At 42.7% G+C, this 18,077-nt stretch overlaps 2 protein-coding genes across 2 annotated transcripts; both read left to right on the top strand.

Moving 5' to 3' along the window:
• The first annotated feature begins 367 nt into the window (after positions 1–367).
• Positions 368–6,157, top strand: cops9 (COP9 signalosome subunit 9). Its single transcript, XM_075452643.1, has 3 exons — positions 368–543; positions 1,865–1,937; positions 6,047–6,157. Exons 1-3 carry the CDS (start codon positions 481–483, stop codon positions 6,082–6,084), a joined length of 174 nt encoding a protein of 57 aa, XP_075308758.1. The 5' UTR covers positions 368–480; the 3' UTR covers positions 6,085–6,157.
• A 1,476-nt stretch (positions 6,158–7,633) lies between these two features.
• Positions 7,634–17,345, top strand: and1 (actinodin1). Its single transcript, XM_075452642.1, has 6 exons — positions 7,634–9,292; positions 11,253–11,297; positions 11,649–11,794; positions 14,936–15,337; positions 15,587–15,841; positions 15,936–17,345. Exons 1-6 carry the CDS (start codon positions 9,226–9,228, stop codon positions 16,929–16,931), a joined length of 1,911 nt encoding a protein of 636 aa, XP_075308757.1. The 5' UTR covers positions 7,634–9,225; the 3' UTR covers positions 16,932–17,345.
• Positions 17,346–18,077: the final 732 nt, after the last annotated feature.

The following is an 18,077-nucleotide window of genomic DNA, read 5'->3' as shown; positions in this document are numbered from 1 at the left end:
GACCAAACCATATAAATGAAACAGCTCTGGGTTACCATAAAAAATCAAATGAAATTGAAATAATTAAATCAAATCAATTTTATTTAAATTAAGCTTTCCGAAAACAATTATAAAAAATGTATGTAACATTTCCCAAAATGCTCAGTTGTTAAATATCCCAAATACTGGAACTCTTCTTCACTAGTGTTCTGAAAGAACGATTTATTGTTGAATTATATGAATGGAATTCTAATAGTTTTATGTATTTAGGTTGAAATTGTTGAGGGGATTTAACCCTTTCAAGATAGGTTATATTATAGATAATAACAGTAGTTCGTGAAGGTAATTTGGCGGAAGAAAGCGGACCTAATGGAACAAACCAGGAGTTAAGGTCGGACACAAATTAGCGTTGCACACATCTGAGTCGTTTGTTTTAGAACCGAGAAGCTATTCTAGCTAACCTAACAAACTTTAAGCAACACCAACTGCCTTCGCTACAAGATGAAACCCGCTGTGGACGAGATGTTTCCCGAAGGCGCTGGACCCTACGTGGATCTGGACGAGGTTGGTCCACAGATTTGGAGCAAAAAAATAACAAAGCCGTTCAAACATGCTAATTACTAACTAGCATGCTAACACTTAAATGTAACGGAAACGTCAATAAACGTCAACGGCTGGCTTTGTTTAAAGAAAAAGGGTCGAGTTATAAATGAAAAAGTGTGGAGGAGTTTGAGTTGAGATGTTACTAAACCCACAAAATGGGCGCTGGCTTTATGTCGGTTTTGGTAGGAGTAAGAAATTGGAGCAGCTCTGGTTAGCATTGCCTGTCTTTTTATATATTTGTGTATCAGCTTCAAAAGAAGCAACTAAATCCTGTTAAAGTGGCACTTTACTCAGATTAGATCTCCCAAAAGAAAAGAGGAACACGAACTGATACTTAAATCTAATTAACTGACAGTTAAAAACCAGATCCTTGTTCACAGATGTGAGTTTATAGTCGGTGTGTGTATTTCCTGCTGATGACATTTAACTCCTTCAACACCGCAAAATCTGAGCTCTTTGAAAGATTAAAGATCTCAATTTAAAGCAACATTGGCTTGTTTTTTTCTTCTTTTAATCTGACAAGATAATTCTCAGATTAGTGGTAGGAAATGGATTAATTGTATGTAGTTCCTTTCCAGCCAGTAACATTCATTTATAGGAGAATTTCACTTCCATCAAGGCTTTGCTCCTTAATTAGCTTAATAACATATTCTACTGTGTTACTAAGTTGTTGTTTTTTTACTGGCTCTTAGCAAGTTAATGCTGTAATAGATGTTTCCTGTCTTGTAACTATAGTATGAAGATGCATCTAACTAATATCTACCCCTGTGTTATTACTTTTTGTTGCTTTTAAAAGCTGAGTTAACGTAACGTCCTCTCCTGCAGGCCTGTTTGTCGCTTTCCAATCTTCTCTTGATATCGTTCGCCTACGTTTAGAGTTGATATCGCCTCAGAAACATCACAGACTCGGCTTTTACGCAATGACCTGCCTCCTGAACGTGATGCCACGACAGGATTTCAGTTGTCAGACGGTATTTCGTACAGATAGTGTTGTGGTATCTCATAGCTGTAAAACCGGACGCTCTTTAGACCTAACCTTAATGTGTGAAAGCTGCTTTTGACTTCCTATCTTGCCTCACAAAAGATCCTGTGAACTTGTAAAGATAATCACTCAACTGAGGGGGATAAGCCATAGAAGGGAACATCTCTTTAGCATAAATTCACATCAACCTGTGTGTGACCATGACCTGGTCCTACTGTGTTTTAACCTCTAATAGGTATAGACATTGTAATGCAGCTTGTGTATCCGCTCCTTATGAGTTGTAATGTGGTGTGTTAACAGGCAGGAGGCAGCAGCGGCCTGCTGATGGACCTGGCCGCCAATGAAAAAGCTGTGCACTCGGATTTCTTTAATGGTAAGACACAGATTTCTGCATCTATGCAGTCAACTCTGAACACGCTTCAAGTTGGGGTTAACGCTCAACTGCTCCTCAAACACAGCTGCATATATTTCAGATGTATTCTTTCACTTGTCTCTCGACTGAGGCATGATTAACCCACATGGCATAAAGCTGCAACCTTCCTTTACAAGGAACCCTAAATGGTTAACATACCTGTATTTAAAGCTCTTCAGGTGCCAACCTGAACAAATCGGCAGCATGGCATGAATATGAAAGTGTCTCATGGAGCATATCAAGTTAAGTAAACTAAAGATGCTTTATGAACACAGTGAAACTAGAGGGAGTTTTATTGGATGGTCTGTAATCAAGTTTCCTCCCTAAAACACATTGTCTTCTTGCATTAACCCTCAAGAATCCCGTGGCTTCCCCGTAAACGGCAGTTCTATACGCAGGCAGAGGACGCATAAAAACACAAAGCTAATCTGTTTTCCGTCCTGCAGCGCTGGCTCCCGGCTGAACAATTTTGGCTCAGCTGCACATGACCTAGAAAGAAAAGAGCTGATTGTTTAAAAAGAAGAAGAAGGAGGCGGAGAGAGGGGGACAAAAATGAGTAGAGGAGGATGGTAAAGTGAGTTTATAGCTGGTGTCAGACTGAAACTCAGCAGGACACCTCGCCAGTCAGCTGCTTTAAAACACTCGGGACGTTGACACTGCTAAGATTCAGTCTCAGAGGGGCCCCTCCAACTAAAAAAATGTATGCACTCAAAGTATTGTAATACCGGCCTGATGCTCAATGTCACGACTTAAACCGCGAGTTTAAAGTCATACAGCTTATTAGCTGTGAAGTAACCAGAAGTCGGTGGCTAAGCGCCGCAGCCTTTAACACCAAATGACTCGCGTTGTGCAGCCTGAAAGTGAAGTGAGGTGCAGAACATATGAAATGCTAATCGCATGTCTCTGACATGTCGGATGAACAGCTGTGTTCTGTGATCCGCCGATGCCCCAGAGGAGTCCGAAACACTCGGTGCACGTGCGGTCCTGAGCTGCTGTGACACAGCCATGTGTCTTTGGCTTCGTTTACAGCAGCAGAGAGCGCGTTTATTCGAGCTGTTGAAAAGACTATTAGCCTCAATCAGCTCCTGCTGGTGATGGATGTCATTTTAACCGGCGCTAGTTGGCTAAAAACACGCTATTATCTTACTGTTGCAAATGGAAAAGTGCCACTGAGGGAGTAGCTGGCGCCTGAACCTAACAGTTACAGGGAGTTGGCCAGTCGAGGCAAAGCATCTGTATGTGTAGGTTTTCTTTTGTTGCTATCGGGTAACTTACGGCAGTTTTGGTCTGAATCCTGGAAGTGATTCTGTCTTCGTTCATAAAACTCATAATGATACAGAACTATTGTTTAATTTCATGGAGAATTTGCCCTTTAACGGTGTCTGCAGGCATGATGGCGTGAGGTCAATTTGACTGTGAAATGTGGGCGTTTCGTATTAAACATGGAGGGAATAAGATGTGTAAAGAAAAACTTTGGCTTTTCATTCTTTTATGACTTTCAAGTGGTTCTGGGTTTCCAAAGGGCAAGCTGTTTTTGGCTATTCACGCCAGCATAATGACAAAGATAAGCCCTTTGTCAGGCCTAGTCTGCTGAATTAGGCTCATCCTGTAGATATTTTGACAAATGCAAATGAATTAGCCTGAAAAGCAGCCCCTTATGACCTAAGTGTTCACCTGTCGTCACTTTCAATCTATTGCGAAGCTTACAATAAATCTTTATTATTCGTTTTAAGCACAGCATTGTCTGACAAACACCGGTTAGATACAGCATCTGAGCAGGGATTTTGGCCACGTTTACATGTGCGATGGGCTCTCAGTTGTCTGCCACTCGGCCTCTGCTCCCTCGGGACCGACTACATCCCGTCTTTGGTGTCAATATCAGCGACTCTTCTTCTGAAGCAGCGAGGTTTTTCCTACAAATTTTGCAAGTTGAGGAAAAGAAGTTGGGGATATAGTCTGAAAGGGTTGCTAAATCTGCCGAGTTGGCCACACTGTTTCCCATTAATTTTGAGCGCAAAGTCGTGTCTGGAGCTTTTTCTGGGAAGAGTATATAACTAACTGCACACCGGTTTTAATTCATGAGGAGCATTTCGGTGCTTTCTACAACAGAAACTCGTTGTAGATGTTCTGTAATACATTCAGACAGCTTGAAAGGTCAGCGAGCTATTTATACCAACCACAAACTGGCAGCTTTTTTGTACAGCTGACTGCGAGGATAATGTATAGTCTGGCAAGAATTATGTAACCGAGTACAAGAAGAAACCCTGTAATCAGTGACTAAACACAACCAGAATAAAAAAAAAAAAAGGAATGATTCTTGCAGCCGTCATGTTTGTCCACCTAATTGTTGGGTTCATCCAGACATTTTTGTTCAACTCCAGCTTGATTAAAGAGAGGACGGTGCTTTTTCTTTTTAAAGTTTACACTGACTCCTCTTCAGTGTCTACGGCGGGTGTTGCACGGCTAAATTCGACTGCAGTGCATCGTATTTGTCTTCCAAATATCCTGTTAAAGCGAGCGGATCCACAGCATCTGGTGTTACTTCTGTACGACTTTCCTCTACTTCAGCACCAACTGATGCAGCTTAAAGGGGAACTGCGGTATTTTCAACATTAAGCCTCTTTTATGAGTCGTCTGCAATGTTTTAGAACCCCCCTCACCGCTTTTTTGATGTTTACTGCTGTCTCCGGTATTTGCCTAATTTTGATTCTTCTCAACCTGCTTCAGAATGGCAAGTCATGCGCATGTCCAAAAAGGTCCGTAAAAGCTCCATAAACGTCCGTTTTCAAAATAATCAACTCACCGGAGTGGTTACTGGTGTGCACTGGTTATCCATATCAAATTCTGTTGCGAAAAGTTGCTTCTGTCGTGTTTTATTTGACATTTTGTACTGGATGTTCGTTGTCGTTCGTTCAGTTCTCCTTTAAAGCCGAGTTATTCAGACCTACTTTTTTTTTCTTTTTTTCTTTTTGGTTGGAAATGATATAAATAGCTGACCAACATTTGGAAGACACAATATTAAAGTGTATCTATCTATTTATGAGCAATCAGAGTAAAAAGTTCTCTTAATTCCTAACTTAATTCTTGCATTTCTCCACTCTGGACCACTCCAGGTCTTTTAAAACTGGAAGGCTTCCCTGACATGGTTCTCTTTTACTTTGGCTGTATGTTATTGTCTTTTTGGAAGTTTCTCTGCTTTTCAAGGCCAAGTTTTTCTGCAATTCATTCTGCAGTATGAGCAATCCTGGTACCAGGATCTCAAGACGGACCCTCCAATAGACACTGCACAAGTTTGTTAACCACCTTCTCCAAAACATGAACAAAAAACGCCATCCTGGCCCAAAGGTTGTCTTCTATTCTGCGGTGAGATGGTGAGGAACAGGAGGCTGTTTGGCCAAAGAAAGGAGAAGCATCTCACTTCAAGAACAACATCCCTGGAGCAGGATGAGTGGAACATTTTCCTGAAACCAACCCTGTTGAACTCAGAAACACAGTAAGATCCAGGAGGGAAATATCAGGCGATCCACAGGAAATGTTCCATGATCTGAAACTGAATACCGTCCAGAGTACGTGGAGGGAGACTAATAGTGATGACATGGAAGCCTTCCATGTTTTACATATTAAATCCTTACGTACAAATATTCAAATGCTTTACTTTGACTCCAAATCGCACGAAAATATATATCTGATGTGTAAATATCGGAGATGCCAGGTTTGGTCTGTGAAATTCGATCCGACAGTCGACTCGCAAAGATCTTTTATCTTTCATGTTGTGAAGCGAAACATTCTTGTTGTCCTTTCATGGTGTTATGCAAATGTGTGAGTGTGGCACAAAAACAGTGTATGTGAGCCATTAATGTGCTGATGGAAGCTGGCAGGTATGGTGGGAAGCTTCGGCTCATCGAAACTGAACGCCTTAGCTGAAGTCTGAAGGGGGAAAAGTCATTATTGGCAGCGTAATTAGCTGAGAGTGTGGGAGTGTTTTGGGTAAACAGCTGGACTAATTTAAACCCTGTTGTTTTCTCCTCGTCTTTGTCTTCCTTCTTCTTCTTCCTGTTTTCCATCTGCAGACTTTGAGGATCTATTTGATGACGACGACCTGCAGTGATGACGGCAGCTGTGTCCCTTTGTGATTCGTGAACATGTAAATAGATTAAACCGAGAACTTCTTCACCCTATAAGCTTTCTCCTTATTTGTACAGCCTCCCCCTATTTAACCGACTCTGTACCACACTGAAATAAAAGCTCTTTGCTTTTACAAAAAAAAAAAGGTGTCTGTGAACCAGATGTCTGTGAATTCTGAGAAATTCCAGCTTTGGAGAAAATTATGAGTATGGTTTTGGTGTTGTCGTGTTTGAATCTGCTCCTGTCTGGATTGTAGGTTTGTGGGCTCCTCAAAACACCTGTTAGCAGAGGTAATTACATACGAGATACAGTGTTAACATGGCCACTAAATGTTCAGCCAGGGCACGATCGGACAGGAAAGTATGAAAATGCTTTAAAAAAGTGAGCAATTAAAGCCCCGAGGTGCAGAACGGAGCGTTAAAACGTTTATCTGCTGTTCTGCGAAGAAACAGGGAGAATCTGTGGTTTGAGCGTCTTTAAACTGTTTCTGCTGTGAAGGAAACTGGATGCAGAGCGGCGTGCACGAGCTGCAGGTTCACACTTTAAAGGCAAAAATGGGGAAATGCGTTCGTTGGAATTCAGCATTTCCATGGAGGTCAGTCGTGTTGTAGAACTTTCTACAGAGAGAATTCAGGATATGACATATAAAAGTAACGTGTTCAGAACAATATAGACACCAAAATGACATAATTTATGTGGTGGATGACCCCACATCTTTTCAGAGGTTTTTATCATCTGCTCGATGACGACTAGTTAAATCATTTAGATTATGTTAGTTAAGTGCCAGCCCTGATTTCATCTGATCTTATTAATACTTTGTACATATATTCTTATTATTTTACATTTTATTTTATTATTTTCTATTATATTTATATATAATATAAATATATATTTATTTATTTTTTTATATATTTTTTTTTTATTGCACCAAACAGACCAGGCCGAATTCCATGTGATGTGAACATTACTTGGCAATAGAATATTTTCTTATTCTGATCGTTTCAAACCTTGGATTAACACAAACCCTGTTATTTATTAAAGTGTATTGAGCATAAATCTGACGCATCAGTGCGCTGTGAGAGGCAAACTACAACAACATAACAGCAAATATAACTTAACAGCTGGGCACCATAAATGCTGATTTGTCCCCTCGCTAAGATGCTTACAGGTAAGTGAAAACCAGGCCAGGATTTTGTCTCCATGCTTTAACGGTTACTGCCTAACAGTAAGTGAGGTGGATGGGGATTGGCTGGCTCACGTAACACAGCAACATTTACGCTAAAAACGTTGCTTCCTTTTGCTGCCACTGTGTTTCCTGCGCCTTCCACATTCAGTGTTTAACACCATAGTGAGCACAAACCGTTCGTCTTGGCATCTATAAAATGCATTTAAAGAAGTTGTTGTACTGGTAGCGTCGCATGCCGTGGAGTATCATCCTCAGAACATGGTGCGCTGCGTAGAGACAATAAAAACTATTTCAAACTGGTTGCATTTGCTTTTTGTGACGAAGTTTTGATAAACTTACCTTGCTGTCAATCATGGATTTAGATCATTTGGTTCACTATTTCTCTTAAAAGAAAAACGATGTCAGGTTTTCAGGCACTAAAACTTATTGTCAAACTGCAGTAAAACACAAAGTAACCATAGTTTAGTCAGTGTGCTGGAATGAACGCTTCCAAAAAAATCTGAATAAACGCATCCTCTTTTGGAACTCTAGTCAAATAATCTTTCAAAAGTAGTTTTGTCCTTAGAAAACTTGATTTATTTGGGATGAAATCACATTTGGTATGGAAATATCTATATATTTAAGTTGAAATTGTCCATAAAGTAATAACGCCACCATGGAAGCTGGCACAGAAGTGAACCTCATAACACTTCTCAGTGTCTTAACTGGATTACTGCTGTTTTCCTTCAGATATTGTGATATTGCATCTTGCAGCTCACTCATGAGCTTTTCCACTGAAGCCGCTGTCTGTGTGTACCTGTGTTTCTCATGCGGTTAGCATGCCTGAACACAGTTAAACTGTGGAGGAAACTGTAGATTATCAAATTCCTCATGTGTGGACCAGCTGTGCCTGCATGTTGTGTTCGGGTGTTTGGCCCTCAGTAAGGACTCTTGAGAAGTGCTTATGTGGCACCCTAATTACCCTCCACTGTTTCCCCTTTTGTTTTAGTCTTTGCTTTATCTGCTCAGGAGTTTCCTTTGGACCCCCAAAACAAAACCAGAGTCTCCTTCCCAATGTTTAATGTTAATTATCAATGACAACTTGTCATAAATAAAAAAAATAACACTTAAGGAAACATCTTTTAACCCATTTTCCACGTCTCCATCCCTTCTCCAAGCCCTCCCACCTCCTTTCCTGCCTTTAATTACCAAGTCTCAAAGATGCCCCATTGGCTGAAACTTTTAGCCAATCGGGCATCTTCTTGGGGTGGCCCTCGATCCCCTCGGGTGGTCTCGAATGCGTGTGCGCGTCAGAGACGACGGGCTCTGTTTAAAACCTTGCGGGTTCCGTCAGGCTTGGCAGTCTGTAAGAAAGGCTTCAGCAACAAGGTGCACAAGGAGTCCGTATCACACACACAACAACCAAAAACACACCCTGTGGACCAACACGACACGTCGGGCCATCTTCTGAGCTCACCTCTGGACCCGCAGACGGACACGGCAGTATAAAATAACCACAGGTAAGCCGCCCAAGCAACGGGGAAGCCTGTGTTCACAGGAGTGGATTTAGGTTCTTTCCAAGGTTTCAGGTTCAGGTCAAAGTTTGCTGCATAAAAGCACCTGGTTCTGCTTTTATGGTGGCAAACTAGAGGCTCCTGCACAGCCAGGAGCTGCACAGCAACATCTGTATTTAAGGAGGAGTCACTCCAGGTGAACACCAACAGGCCGAGATGGGAGTTCAAACCTCCCCATTTTGATTTGTAGGATATTTGTCTTTGAGCACAAATGCACCTATGGTGGCAGATTGGTGACATAGTTTAACTAGAGTTTTTACTTCTCCGGCTTCAGCAATAATCTGTGAACTTAACGTGTCAACAGGCAGATTTTAGCTTTAAGGAGTAAAACATCATTTTAAACATCAGCGCGTTTGGTTTCAGCAGGAGAAGAGGAGGTCCAGTTATGGCTGAACGGAGGAGTTTCCACGGAGTGTTGATCACCGCTCTGCTGGCTGTGATGCTGCTGCCTGGTGAGTACACAGAAAAAGATTCACAACTAGGGGTCAGGGTGTCTGATCTGTGTCAACAGAGAGGCTGTTATTTGGTCTGTGCATAAACATTTACAAATAAAAACATGCAGGAATCAGCCAGTGTTGTGAGGATGAAGCTTGTGATAAAGTATCACATAATCTGCACGATGTTACTCACTGATGGCGGGAATCGGCCTCGGGGGAGTTCGAGACTTTTTGGTCATATCAGCAGTCCAAAACCACATAGATTTAAACATTTTTGATGATCAAAAGCTGTGAAAACAAACAGTAAGTGTTAGAAAAATGAACTTATAGACAGCAACTCGTGTAGATCTTATTCCCCTTGAACTCATCCACGGTGTTTCATCACATTCATGAAATCCCAGCAACAATGGAGCACTTTCTGAGCTCCATACAGCAACACCATGAAAAGATGGCGCCTCAGCACTCAGAAAGACAAGCGTACTTAGAAAAGGTTTCCCACAGCACTGAGATGGCACCTATTAGAGGGACAAAAGAGCTCTTTAGGACTGTTCAGGCGAATGCTCGGCTCTTGTTCTTCTCATTCGTTATTACCTACAGCAAAGGAGGAAATGTAAGTCTATTCTTGAGCAGAACTGAGAGCATTTTTTCAGGTTTCACACAGAAACACTTGATGAATGCAGTATATCAGTAAGTGATGAATACTCTGACCTGTGGGCAATTATGAGTCATTCAAGCCTGTTGCACTGATGAAAAAATGGCAGCCATTACCTCTTCATAATAGCAGGGACACTTTTCTTCTGAATTGCTCATAATTTACTTTGTTACACTTCAAAGCATCCCAGCTCCAAGTTGATAATAGAGCTATATCTGAATATGCTGAATGTTGAGCTAATGTAATGTTGCTGTTAGAAGGCCTGATACACTCAAAGAATCGCCATGAATCTGTGGAAAAGTGGCGAGATTGCGAAATGAAATGCAGTAAATTGCCAACATTCACACAGGCCCACGTCTACACCCCAGCGCTCATTTATCACCAGTAAAGTTTCAACATGACAACTGGTTGCTCCTCCACCACCTGTTTCCAGTTTGCTTTTGACATGATTGGCATTTTTACGCAGGGGCTCTGCTCCGCTCGTGTCTCATCTTTCCTTTTTAAAAGTTACGTGAAGGAGAAACCCGGTAGGAGCGGCGGGGGGGGTTCTTTCATCGCTCTTGGTCCAGTAAAAAAATTAGTACCTGTCAGCATCACCTCCTGCTCTGCTCTCTTAAAGCTTGGCTGTTTCCAGATGTGCCAGCCACTTTTTTACAGGCTCGTAAAAAAACAACACAGCGGATACACCGAGACAGCATCATTTACCCCCCCTGCCTCCTCTTGCTCCACATCACCTCGGGTCACCTTCACTTCTCCTTCTCTTTAATTCACTCTACACCTCCAGAACCTTTGCTCATACGACCTTACGCGCTACAGCGCCTGCCTGCCTCGCCTCTCTGTTTACTCCCCCCCCAAATGATTTGTCTGAGATGTTTTTCCACTTTGGACACGTGCCACATAGATCTGAATTATTCCCCGTGAATCTTTTTAAACCCGTCATCTGTCCCCCCCTTATTCTTCCTCTTCCTCTTTCTCCTCCTCTTCCTCTCTTTCTGTGAGGGATTAAACAGCTTTTCCCTGCGGAGATGAAAGGAACCAGGAGCAGAGCTGAATCTGCTGTTCCCTCAGCTGTAAGGGGTCAAACGGTGCACCGAACATGTGCACACAGACTCACACACAGCGTGAGGTTTGATGTTACAGGCGTCCCTATAAAATCTACAAAGAGCTGCCATTGCAGCGCTTCAGGCAGAGCCAATTACTTCTGCCCTATTAAATGAATGATATCAGCTTCTGAGTGTTTGATGTTTAATGTCATGTTATCACTCAAGTTAAAAAAAAAATCGGTTTACCTTGGCAAACTTTTGTTTTTCTTTGTATTTGCAGCATTTTTGTCCGCTGGACCTATTGCCCAGAAGCCAAAGGGAGATGGTGAATATATCATTTTTACCTTTACCTTTACACAAACACGTGTGTTTGTTTCTATAAAAGGAAAAACCAAGATAAAGACCATGAAAGCGGTTGAAAACTGATTCCATGAAAGCATTTCTTTGATTAAAGAGTAGCATCAGTTGAATCATGTTGTATCAACACTGAACCCTGCGGTTAATATCTGATGCTATAGCAGCAGGGCTTAATGATATCCGACCTTGAAGTTGAAACCTCTTGCGGACCTTGAAGGTCGTGTAAGCTACTTTACAAGTTTCTGGAAAGTCCTTGAATTTTGTGTCCAAGTGAGTGTGGAAGCCTTCGGATCAGCAGTGTCTCTGTCCTGCTCCTCAGCGGGGGAAAGTATTCAGGAGAGGGCGACTGCTGCAGCGTTGCAGAGGAGGCTGATCCGTAACCGCAGGAACATCAGCTGGTACAAACAGCACTCTGACTTCTGGTCCTGGTACAAGTACTTCACTGACAACGGCAAACAGGAGGCAGTGAGTAAACTCTGACGCACTCAAAGTCTTAAAGTCCCCGTGAAAACCAGCCTTGATGTTTGAATGTTTGTGTATGATCTATCCGTGTGTATTTATTCATTTATGTAGTCCTTGTCAAACTTAAGTGAAACCCAAAGTGCTTTACAATTCAAGGACAAACATAAACACACAAGCAGATAAACAAAACGGAATAAAAAGAAGTGACATTAAAGCACTTGTAGAAGCAGCCTACAGGATTCTATCACAGCTGAAGGTGATAGAAACATAAAAATAAGAGTATATTAAAGCAAGTAGCAACCAGAAAGATCAGTTGATTGAGTAAAACACTTTGAAAAAGGTGGGTCTTAAAGTTAGAGAGAGTTTCTGGGTCCCATAGACAAACTGGGAGCTGATTTCAAAGAAGAGGAGCCTGAAAACTGAAGGCTCTGCCTCCCATTCTTGTGCTAGAAACTCTGGATGCTACAAGGAGGCGAGCGTTCAGAGAACACAAACTTCTGATGGGGTGATATTCAGTGATGGGATCTTTGGATGGAGAATTAAGAGCTTTGTATACAACAACCACAGTGTTTTGGATCAACTCAAAGACTTTCAGTGAATTAATTGGGCGCCCGGCTAAGGTGGCGTTACGGTAGCCTAGCCTGGATGGTATGAATGCATGAACTATACTTTCAGCAAAGATTTGAGAAAGAAAGCTCCTGATTTTTCAGAGTTTTCTGATGAAAGAAAGAACTCTGGAGACTTGGTTAATATGCAAAATAAAAGACAGATCCTGATCCAAAAACGACTAAAAGATTCCTCAGGGTAGCGCTGGAAGCCACGGTAATACCATCAAGAATAACTACAATTTTGGACGAAGAAGAGTTTTTAAGACTATTACCTCAATTTTGCCAGAATTCAAAAGTTAGAGGTCATCCAGGCCTTAAGCTTGTTATTACAATAACTGATTAGTTTCCTCAGGTTTAACTGATTAATAGAACCGAGTATAATCAGTATAACCTTAAAAGTGTGTCATGATTCCTCACTACATTGCCCAAAGCAAGCATATAAGAAGAGAATAATATGGGTCCCAGTCCATCACCCTGTGGAACACCACGATAAACTTTGGTATGTATGGGTGCACATCATTTACATTAACAAACTGGAATCTATTAGATAAATGTGACTTAAACCAGTCAAACATAAGACCCTTGATCCTGATTATATGCTTGATCCTTCGTAGTAAAAATATTGTGATCAATAGCGTCAAATGCAGAACTGAGGTCTAACGGGACCAGCACAAAGACAAGACCATTATCAGAGGCTATAAGGACGTCATTTGTTAGTTTAACTAATGAAGTTTTTAGCTTTTTCAAGGACTTTAGAGACAAAATGAAGGTTAGATAGGTTATTCCATCATTAGCTAAAACATCAGGGTCAAGAGTGGGCTTTTTAAGCAATAGTTGACTAGCAGCTAACTTACAAGCCTGTGGTATCTAGCCAGTTTATAGACATATATTGATCAGATTTTGTCCAACGAGTTACTAAGAAGCAGAACATCCTTTAATGTTATACTTTGAAGGGGTACAACTGACATGTTGATGAGTTAGAGTCGAGTTGTGAAGGAGCTCATAAATGGGGTCGTAGGAAATGAGGATGAAAGGAGTTCCTTAAATCTGGTCACAGCTTTGTCTGATAGATGCCAAAGATGATAGCCATGTTTTTTCCCCACCAGAGTCCATATATCCCCTGACTGTGAACTCAGACGTTATTAAAAAAAACGATCAGATAAGAAAGGATTCTGAGGTAATAACTCCAGTGTGTGGTTATGGGAGTCGATAGGTTTTGTCTCTACGGTGATAAAATCCTATCAGTTCGACTAAGGAAATAATGCAATAGCATGAATGGTGAAATCACCTGCTATAATAACAGCATACAACACTAATTCAGATTCATTTAGACGATACAATACAACAAACAAAGGTGTTTTTTGTGTCTTCCAATATGGTAATGAGAGGCTAAGAATGAGGCTTTCTAAAGACTTTAAATGGTGGAATGATTGAGTTTGTTATGGCTTTCTCCTCTCCTCCTCCAGTGCTTAGATGGTTATATTGAGTAGGGGACACAGATTCCTTTGGAGTGATACACTCGTCTTGGTGGAACCAAGTTTGGATCATTTGGATTCTAATCAACAGGAATTATTATTGTCATGAATATCACTTCTGATTGGCCGTATAAGAGTGTAACGGGGACTGGGGGCTCTCAGTGTAACAAGTGACAGAACGGGACAATGAGCTGGAGATGATATGAAAGGTGAACAGTAGGAGGTGCTAATGCCTGAGACGAGAGCCGGAGAGGAGTCCGGGGAGGAAGAAGAAGGGGGTTCAAGGGTGTGTGTGGTGAACGTCAACAGTCAATCATGCGGAGAGGTTTGTATCGCATGCTATTAATGGGCAGCCAGCAGATGACTGCTCCTCCTGTTAGGATGAATCCCATCCTTCCTAAAAAGACGTATCCCAGAAAAGGCACCCCCGCTGAACCTGGAGATGGGTCCTGAGATAAAGACAGACTGTTCATTGCCTCCTAAAACATCAAAAAGGAGTTTAAAATCCTTCTTTATGCTTCCAGACTGGCAGGTTGTGTTATTAGGGCTCCCATGAACTATATCGGGAGTTTGGCCACGATAATTGGGACAGTTACATTAGGTAAACAGTGTGAATACCTGCTTTCAGAAGAGGGTATTTCGAATGATTGAATCCCAGATAATTACAGTGGAAGCTGGGAAAAGGAGGCAAGGAGAAATGAAACGAATGCTAGAAGAATTTTTAGTATCCTCATCAGCTGTTTTCTGTATTATTTCACCCAGCAATGACAAAGTAAAGTAACATTTTTGGATATTGTTCGATTGCAAGTTGCAAATTGACTTTTAGGACCACGTCAATGCAGTATTTAAAAAATAAACATTATATAAAACCATGTGCATTTATTAAAAATGAAGAAAACCCAACATTTCTGCTCCAATATAAAATATGATAAAGATTCATCACAACAATGTTATGATCAACGTTTCAGCAATGGTAATCGTGTCATAATCAAAATCAAATATCATCACAGCTCCACATCAGGTATGCTAATCTCACTATTAAACCCCTCCGTCCCCCCCAGGTTCAGGAGATGGATCGCATCTACCTCGCCTATCTCCAGAACAAGAATCGTGCTGAGGGGCGCCGTGCCTACAAGGCCTACTTGCGCCATCTGGGAGACATCTATAAGTCCTGTTCTGAGTCTGAAGACCCCAACTGCGTGGCTTCCTCCACCACCAGGCCTAAACCAGAGCCCCCCAAACCAGCACCATTGAAAACCTGTGACCCCACAAAGGACCCCCAATGTCTGTACATGGCTTTGGTCCAGGGCAAGAGTCCCTACCTGCCCCTGGTGCTCCCAGTTGTCCCTCTCGCACCGGTCAAGGCCCCTGCCCCTCTGTACGTTCGCTCTGCTGCTCCAGTCAAGCAGCCACACTCAGGATACCCCTACTACTCTCCATCTGTAGCGCCTTTCCTTACCAAGGTTTGATATATGCATTTGTTTACATATATTTGTGTTGAAAATAGTTTAGTGATATGATGGAAGGCATTTTTCTAGGTTTCAGTGGTGAGTTTTGTTGATAGTTGATTTGTTAAGCAACTTCTTAAGAGTGCTGTGCCTGGAAGTCACAAATGCTGGTTTTAAAAAATGTGACTTTAATGTTTTTTTTTTAACTTAAAGACTGATATCTTATTGATATCTAAAATATTGGCATCTTATTCTCGTCTTCAGGAGCAGAGGGCGGAGCTGCTGCGTATCTGTTCTGCTGATGATGTGGAGTGTCTGCAGTACCATCTGAAAGCGGCCTATGGGCATCATTCGTCTGCTGGGCACCCTCCCTCATACGCCCACCTGGGCTGTGACCCCAAAAAAGACCCTACCTGCAAACCCAAATTGGTGCAAAAGGCTCCTTCTGGTCTCTACCTCCAGTACCCCAACTGTGATCCACTGCGTGATCCCTACTGTGCCTACGCTGCCTCCCTTGTGGTATGCTTTACTTGCCATACCAACTAATTCACCAGATTTTACCTTTCTTTTCCATGTCATCGTTATCGTGACTGACTGTGATCTGTCCCTGCAGGCTCCCCGTGCCCCCAACCCTCCTGCACCTGCTGGCCCCGGATCCTGCAACCCTCTTATTGAAGATAACTGCAACCCTCTTACTGCCACCAGATTTTCCTCTCCTCCAGAGGCGTACAACAGTGAGAACAGAGATGAGGCTGCTGCTATACGTGCGGCACCTGCTGCAGAGCAGAATGATCCCTATGCAATGTATAGAGATGCTTATGCAAATGCTAACAGAGTTACAGACCCTTATGCCATGTACCGCCAGGCTCAAGCCCCAGCTTCTCCTTCTGCCTCTGATCCTTTTTCCATTCTGCGCCAATACATGGCCCAAGCTCAGGATAATGACCCGTACGCTCCACGCATGGAGGCTGCTCCACGCATGGAGGCTGCTCCACGAATGGAGGCTGCTCCTGAGTTTAACCCTAACGATCCTTTCTCTGCTATCCGAGATGCGGCAGCTGCCATGCATCGCCGCGGCCCTCCCACATCCAGGCAGCAGCACCCTTTTTCTCGTCCAAATTTCGAGGAGCCAGCCCACGATGAGCACCACCCTCTGGGTCCCCCTGGTAAAACCAAGGAGGGCTACGACTGCTTCATTGGTTATGACCGTGAATGTTCCCCTGTGAAGCCCAGCGAGCCTCACTCTGGAGTTAACCGCCGTGTCCCTTACCCCATCGAGGCCAATGAGCCCCACCTGAATACTGACGGCACCCGCAGAGGAGTCCTGGAGCCTTCCAACCCCCACTGCGACCCTGAGTACGACCCTGACTGCCGCCTGCGTCGCTATGAGCCGGAACAGGCCCCGACCCATCCCGAGCATCACGCTGAGGAGGACCACAACCAGGGGGCAACAGAGGGCGAGCAGCAGGAACAGGAGCAGTACGAGGCAGAGCCCTTCCAGAGCGGCCAAGGTATGCCCAGCCTCCAGGACATACTGAGGCTCTACGGAGACCACTACCCCGAGCAGGATGATCACAGAGCTTATGCAGACGACTACCGCAAAAAATAATCATGCTAACACACTTGCATGCAGTTGGACATGAATACACAGTCCCATGTTCTTGTAACTCAGTTCTTGAACGCCTCACGCAGCAAGCAGCCAGTTCTAACTGGTCCAGAAGTGGGACTCAGGTGAAGTCTATGGACCTAATGAGCAAGAACATGCATGTACATCTAAATATAGCCTCCTGCTGAAGGAGCACGCTCAGAAACATTGCTACAAAGTCCTCAGCTTTCTATGACTTTAGTTGCTTCAAACCTTTCGGCGCATTGCTTTTCTACTTCCACCTCAACCTCCTCCAAGCGCTCTAATGTGTAAGGAATTCTTAATCCTCAGCTCTGCTCGCGTATCTGTGCATTTCCCTTTTTAACATTTTGACTGTTGCTATTTGTCAGTGATGGATATTGTAAAGATTTTTTTCCCCATTTGAAATGTTCGAATAAAAAGAGAGAAATCTGATTTTTGCATTTTATTTAGTAACTTTTTACTTTTACTACAGCAACATACCATTAGATAAACTGACTGACTGAAATAAAACGCTGTCACTTCTACATTTTGACATGTTGACAACCTCACACCTGTTTCTGTGTGTATGCGTGTGTGTGTGTGTGTGTGTGTGTGTGTGAGGGGGGGTAGTTTTATTCCAGGTTACGTAACACTTCATTTTTCTTCAGCAGATAAACGCATATTATCATAAGACCCCTTCTACCTGCTACCGTGCCTTGGGAAATATTCCCTCTCCTTGATGTTTTTCCTCTTTTGTTGCATTGCAGCCTGTTAAAGGGAAATGATATAATTTTGTTGTCACTCGGACGCTATTTAGATCATTTGAGAGCCGCGTATATATCCACGTATATTATAACGGGAGTGAACGGGGCAGGGCCATGAAACCTCTAAATAAGGCACCAAACTCCTTCATTTCACCAAAACTTTGATACGAATCGCCAGTACTACTCCCATGTGAGTTAGGGTCAGGAATGAGTTTCGTGCCTTAATTAGAGGCTGCATTGGCCCTGCCCAATTCACTCCAAATTCCATTGGGAATCCAAAAAGACGGAGAAAACCAAAGTAAACCTTGAGGTAAGAATGAATCATGCTCTGTAAACTTATAGCGGAACCTTTTTCCATTCAACTTGAATGTCTCCTCACTCTTCG

Source organism: Odontesthes bonariensis, chromosome 20 (genome assembly GCF_027942865.1).
Source record: "Odontesthes bonariensis isolate fOdoBon6 chromosome 20, fOdoBon6.hap1, whole genome shotgun sequence".
Classification (NCBI taxonomy): Eukaryota; Metazoa; Chordata; class Actinopteri; order Atheriniformes; family Atherinopsidae; genus Odontesthes; species Odontesthes bonariensis.
The sequence above is the reverse complement of the archived record's forward strand: the minus strand, read 5'-3'. Positions and strand labels throughout refer to the sequence as shown.

Bases quoted from the DNA above. Each gene is read 5' to 3' on its own strand.
- cops9 (XM_075452643.1), top strand. From the start codon at position 481: ATGAAACCCGCTGTGGACGAGATGTTTCCCGAAGGCGCTGGACCCTAC. The intron at 544-1,864 runs GTTGGTCCACAG...GTGTGTTAACAG, and splicing joins CCTACGTGGATCTGGACGAG to GCAGGAGGCAGCAGCGGCCT. The intron at 1,938-6,046 runs GTAAGACACAGA...TTCCATCTGCAG, and splicing joins GCACTCGGATTTCTTTAATG to ACTTTGAGGATCTATTTGAT.
- and1 (XM_075452642.1), top strand. From the start codon at position 9,226: ATGGCTGAACGGAGGAGTTTCCACGGAGTGTTGATCACCGCTCTGCTG. The intron at 11,795-14,935 runs GTGAGTAAACTC...CGTCCCCCCCAG, and splicing joins ACAACGGCAAACAGGAGGCA to GTTCAGGAGATGGATCGCAT. The intron at 15,842-15,935 runs GTATGCTTTACT...CTGTCCCTGCAG, and splicing joins CCTACGCTGCCTCCCTTGTG to GCTCCCCGTGCCCCCAACCC.